The 6,000-nt window shown below is 52.0% G+C and overlaps 1 protein-coding gene across 3 annotated transcripts in view; it reads right to left on the reverse strand.

Moving 5' to 3' along the window:
• The window catches only part of Gpr137b (G protein-coupled receptor 137B), a 36,025-nt gene extending 30,449 nt beyond the window's left edge, over window positions 1-5,576 (reverse strand). For 2 of the 3 annotated variants that reach the window (XR_382078.2, XM_006516805.4), the window contains exon 1: window positions 5,057-5,576. Coding sequence is in view for 2 of the 3 variants with exons in the window: in XM_006516805.4 (XP_006516868.1) it covers window positions 5,057-5,425 (369 nt within the window). In the remaining variant the exon portion in view is untranslated. The remainder of the gene's footprint in view (window positions 1-5,056) is intronic. The other variant, NM_031999.2, reaches the window with a different exon arrangement.
• Window positions 5,577-6,000: the final 424 nt, after the last annotated feature.

The raw sequence follows: 6,000 nt of genomic DNA on the forward strand, positions 1-6,000 counted from the left end.
AAGCCTGCCTGGGCTATTTGGCAAGTTCAAGACTAACCTTGACAATCTCGTGAGATGTTGTCTCAAACAAAACAAAACAAAACAAAACAAAACAAAACAAAACAAAACAAGTCAAGACAGCACTGAAGGAACAACAGAGAAGCCTGGCCTGCTCAGACAGGAGAGGTTCTACCCAGGAGGCAGTAGGGGCAGGAGCACTGACAGTGAATGCGGGCTCTCCAATGAGCAGGCACACAGACAAACACACACACACACACACACACACACACACACACGTCACACAGCTATCCAAACACTAGCACATACAAATATGCAAAGGCACACTGATTTAGACAAACAGATATTGAGAGACACATATAAGAATGCACAGCAAGCATATATTCAAAGATGCACATAAGCATGGAGATACACACACACACACACACACACACACACACACACACACACGTGCCCACACACAGGAGTATACATCCAAAATGCAGACAAGCCTGTACACACAGCCAAGTTTTTACAGATGTGCAAAGGGGCATGCACACAGGCATACACGCAAGCATGCACACTGACATATATAAGGGTTCACACCCAGTACCCAGGTACAGGTACTTGCAGGCATTTGAATACATATACACACAAGCATGCATACATAACGTCTCACAGGTGCACACAGACACTGACAGGTAAGTGGGCACACGGGGAGCAACTCAGTACATACAGTGTCGGCAACACCTATGCTCATGGGGTCCCACGTGCAGCTGTACAAATGCACACTAAGAAATGCACACAGCTCTAGCTGACCAAGAGCCTAGGGAGTGGCCGCACGCACGGGCCAAGAGCACCTGGGCTATGTGTGGTGCACAGCCCAGACTAGGCACCGTTCCAGCTCTGACATGAGATACCTGGGAACCAGTGGGATCTACCTTGCCTGTTTTCCAAGCTTTAGACTACTTCACAATCGCCAAGAGGCCTCAGGCTTCCTCCTCCCAACTCCCAGAGGTCCAACATACAACAGGTATTTAATAGATAATTTTTGACTAAACTGACTGCTAGAAGCCAGAACAAGAATACACTCAGTCCAAAAGCTGCTACCCCGTGTTCCTGGTGGTGAGGTGACACACAGTTCACAGACTGATTTTCTGATGTCTCCTATTTCCCAAGTCAATGTCCATTCGCCACCCCACCTCTCCACAGAGAGCTCACTCCTCCCATGGCACCACCTTGTCATAGGCTTCAAGAAAATGTCTGCACTCATCTCAACCACCTCAGGAATCTATCAAATTGAAGTCCTGGACCAGAAATTTCTAGGGTGTCTGGCAGACACAGCAACCAGGATTTCAGAGCACCAACCACCTCATGACCTTCAGCCTCTGCTGTGAAAATGCAAGGAGCTGAGGCATTTTGCTTTGGACCATCTCCCCATATAACCCAGTAAGGGGGGCACTACAATGTCCTGTGCACAGAAACTATCACAGGCCTCAATGCCAAAGCCCCATGCTGCCTGAACTATGAAGAAAATAATATGATGTGGTACTCAGCCGACTTTGGGTCCAAGGCTTCTGTGTATGTCTGGCCCTCCCCTGCAAGCTACGTGCAACTCAACTGTCCCACAGAGTTGGTGTAAGAATCCACCACTGGGAAAAGCAGGTCCTTAATACCCTGAATACTAAATAGAGCCCAAATATTTAGGGGTAGCATACACTCACACTGATACAGCTTTCTTTCCATTAACAGGCCAAGCCAGTAACTGGCTGCCCCTCCATCTTTCTGGCTATATCAGAAAGTGAGGCTGAAATGGAGAATCTCATGAGCCTGCTGGCATGAGGGCACCCCCTTCAGGGTCCCCGAGGAGCCTCAACAGACACTCACTAGCCTGAGAATCTGTGGGCCCAATAGGTATAGATATCAGAGTAAGGTGACTTACTAAGAGAGTTGTGGCAGAGCTCACCATACTGAAGTCCTTCGAGTCTGCAAACCTCGGGGTGGTGCCTGTTCCCAGCTCAGTTTTCAGGAGGGGAGAGGGCCCTCCCATCAAGCAAGGGAAACAGGCCCAGATGAGGAATCCAGAAGATACTAGTAGGCACAGAGCCTAGCATCTGTGTGGTTAAACAATACAGGGGATCCTACCACTCCTAAGGCTTCATGCAAAAGAATCAGAAAGCGAGCCAGAAGGAAACTAAAGCCCACCTCATAGACAAAGTAGTCACCCACAGAGGCAGAGATGGGGTAGACAGGTTGAGCTACCAAGCACGACACTGCTCCCCTGACAAGTCCTTGAAGGAGAGCAACAGGCTGACAGCGTGAGCGGGACACACCCTTTTCCAAACTGCTGTGTGTGTGTGTGTGTGTGTGTGTGTACAACAAAAATGCCATGGGGGCATTCCAGGGTGGGGTCATTCCACCTGGGGTAAGGCCTTCTCTTTCTGAGTCTTGGGAGGAGAAACAGCTCACAGATTACAAGGAAGGCCAAGTGACCTTAGTGTGCCAGGTATAAGGTCTTGACAATAGGAGACAGCCTCCTCTACCTCCCAGGCCCTCTTCTTGATCATTTCCAACTCCTAAGCCATCTCGCTCTCTCCTACCCAGCCTCCTACCTCAGGACCTCCATCTCTGGGGATGCAGGCATTGCCCTGCACAAGCAGCCCAGCCCTCCCTCTCTTCAGTCCCTTAAGTCATGACTGGCAGGCGTGTGTATACATATTTTATCACCCCAACTGGATTTGAATATTTTTAGGGGGAACTGAAGTAAATCTCACTCTGTAGTCTAGGCTGGTCTTGAACTTTCAGCAATCCTCCTGTCTCCACCTACCACATGCTGAGACCACAGATACGCACCACCAGGCCCAGCCAATACACACTTCTTTTTTTTTTTTTTTTTTTTTTTGGTTTTTCGAGGCAGGGTTTCTCTGTGTAGACCTGGTTGTCCTGGAACTCACTTTGGAGACCAGGCTGGCCTTGAACTCAGAAATTAACTTGCCTCTGCCTCCCGAGTGCTGGGATTAAAGGCTTGTGCCACCACACCCGGCTACACACTTCTTAATTGGTAGTCATGTCCCTCCCTCACACTTGTGGGTTTGCGTGGTGTGAGATGATCCTTGGAAACCCACATTTCAGCCCAGCAGGCTGGAGTCCAAGAGCCAACTTTCGAAGTCTCCAGAAGGGCCAGAACTCTTGTCAGAAAGTTAGGAATGCCCTCACTGTGGTGCCACCTTCTGCCAGCTCTGAGTCCTCAGACAAAATGCCCACAGGGTGGGGGTGACGGGGCATAAAGGAAACAAGGATAGTGACCGGGGGCCTCCTGACCAGTGGCTCCGTCTGCCTGGTCACTTTTCCCCTTGCTCAGCATTTACCCAGCAACCAGCAGATGGTGCAGAAAATGCACTGGCCGGCCGGCCAGCCCCTAATCCGACTCTAAGAGCAGGCTTGGCATGTGACTGCCAGAGAGCCAGGCCATTGTACTCAAAAGGGACAAGAGATAAGATCTCCACCTGAGACAGTTTTCCAGGTGACACCACCTTACCTGACACGTGCATCTTGCAGGAACCACCTTATTTTCACCCAATTACAAAACCTATGCTTTATGAACAGCCTGGAGTTCAACAGCAGCACTCTGACAGGCCATGCCCATTACCCCTGAGCTGGAAAATATGCTGACCCACAGGACCACTAAGAAGTCTCCAAGCAGAGACTGAATACATATAGTATCATTAAATATTAATATATGTATATTCACACTCCTCTAAATATTACATGTGACTCGGGGAGGGATGCGGGGTCTCCTGCTGTAGCTCAGGCTACCCTGGAACTCATAGCAATCTTCTTGGCTCAGCCACCCAAGTTCTAAGATTACAGGTATGAGAACCACCACACCCAACGTGTCTGATATCTTTCCCCCTCCCTCTTTTAGATTGCCCTACAGAGTCTCATATACCCCAGGCTAGCCATACATTTGCAGTGTAGCTGAGGCTGGCCTAGAACCCCTGATCTTCCTGCTGCCACTCATCAAGTCCTAGGATTTCAGGTGTGTAACAACACACCTGGTATTTGTTAGCCAAAAATATTTCTTCCAAATTTTCAATCATCAGTTTCCACCATACAAGAACATTTGTGACCCTAGCTAGTCTGACCCATTATTCATGGCACCACTGACCTGCACTCTTTTTTTTTCTTTTGAAAAATAGAGATACCGTTCAAAGGCACGGAATGCCTGCTTGCACGGGGCCTCTGCCAAGAAGACAAGTCAATCACCCCAACAGGTGACACAACAGGAGCTCGCCCCTTGGGCAGAGTACTACTGAAAATGCACAACTTAGTGCCTGGGAAGCTAATGGGAACTGGAGTAGTCGGTAAGGGCAACATCAGTATCATTAAGCCTTGGCTAATGCTTTACTCAGCCTCCTGCAATCACTGTACTTTCATTGAGACACAGCCACAAGAGCCCTCGTGCAACCCTTTAGCTCATTAACTACGGGTCTCATAAAACCAAGCTGCTGGTCCTGTAAAAGAGTCCAGGTTCAATTTTATGGCTTATTTCTTGGGGCTTCTCCGATGAGCTCAGACAGCAAGCCAAAAACCTCCTGCAACTGAGGAGTTGGGTGTGCCACCAGACTGCCCTAGTGAAGCAATCCTGTGGAATGAGTTACTAATTCACAGTACAGTAGGGATCCTAATCCCAAAGGTTCAAAACATCTCATCAAAATCAAGCCTGTCTCATCATTACTTCCAACAGGCTGGTGCCTGGCCCCAAAGTGGAGCCAACATGCAGATGGCCTTCCAGGATAAGGGGTAGGTGTCTTGAGATGAGCAAGGGAGACAGGGGAAAGTAGAATCAGACACCTCTTGCATCAGCACCGAATGTGATGTGCACAGAAGACTCCAGGCACCCGGTGGGTCCTCCCTACGTTTGGGAACAACTGGGGGTCGCCTGAGAGTAGGGCCTGCAGATGGGATGGTCTCAGCACCCTAGAACCTGCACCTCGCCCCGACCCTCTCCACCTGCGGCCGAGGAGACCTACCCCTCCCGGAGGATGGTGGGCGACCCCGGCAGGTGAGCGTCTCTCACCTGCGTGAAGTACAAGTTCATGAGCGTGAGGGTGAAGAACTGTAGACACACGGGGAAGCAGTAGAGCAGCCAGAAGACGAAGGGGCTGAACGAGTTGGCTGCCACGAAGTCTCGGAAGTAAAAGGAGAAGAGCACGGTACGCAGCGAGGCCCAGAAGAGGCAAAGGAAGAGGAAGACGCTCTGGTAGCTGAGCCGCTTGTGACGGTAGCGCAGCACCAGCCAGAGCTGCGCATAGATGAACACGAAGAGGAGCGCGTAGAAGACGGTGTAGACCGCGGTGAGGCCGAGCTTCACGTAGGGCGGCACCGCGGGGCTCAGCGTGGGAGGCAGGGAGTCATTGCGCACCGGCTCCCACGGAGGCGCCTCCATCAGGCTGGGGCTGCTCGAGCTTCATCAGGGCTCGCAGCCGTTCGCTCCCGGGTACCCGCGCATCGCGCCGCGCCCGCCGCTCCAGAGCCTAGCCGGGAAAACAAGCCGCACTTCCTCCCGCCGCACCACATGATCTGCTGGGCGGCCTTTGTGTGCGATTGGCAGCGCCGCGCCCCCGGGAGCGCGCGTCCGCACCCGACCCGCCCATCCCGGCCTTGCGCGCCCCTGGTGCGCGCGCCCTGGGGACAGCGGCCTTAGAGCTGAAGCCTGGTCTGGGCTCCAATGCCAAGAATCCTGTGGCTGTGCGGCCCCACGGGCCAAGTCTAGGGTGATTCGCGCCGGTGCAGTGCGTGATCCTAACCTGTGTGCATGGGCCTTTCAGGACCTCACGGCTGCGGCTGGGAAAACATCTGTGCCCCCGACCCGTGTGCTCCCCATTATCCCGTAGGTGGGGATGGGACTAGGGAGTATCCGTGTCCGGGATCCGTGCATTCCACCCCACCCCACTCCCAAGATCCTAATGATGGTGCTGGGAAGTATCCGCATTGTGTATGCACTGTGCGCCCCCTCATAGC

Source organism: Mus musculus, chromosome 13 (genome assembly GCF_000001635.26).
Source record: "Mus musculus strain C57BL/6J chromosome 13, GRCm38.p6 C57BL/6J".
Classification (NCBI taxonomy): Eukaryota; Metazoa; Chordata; class Mammalia; order Rodentia; family Muridae; genus Mus; species Mus musculus.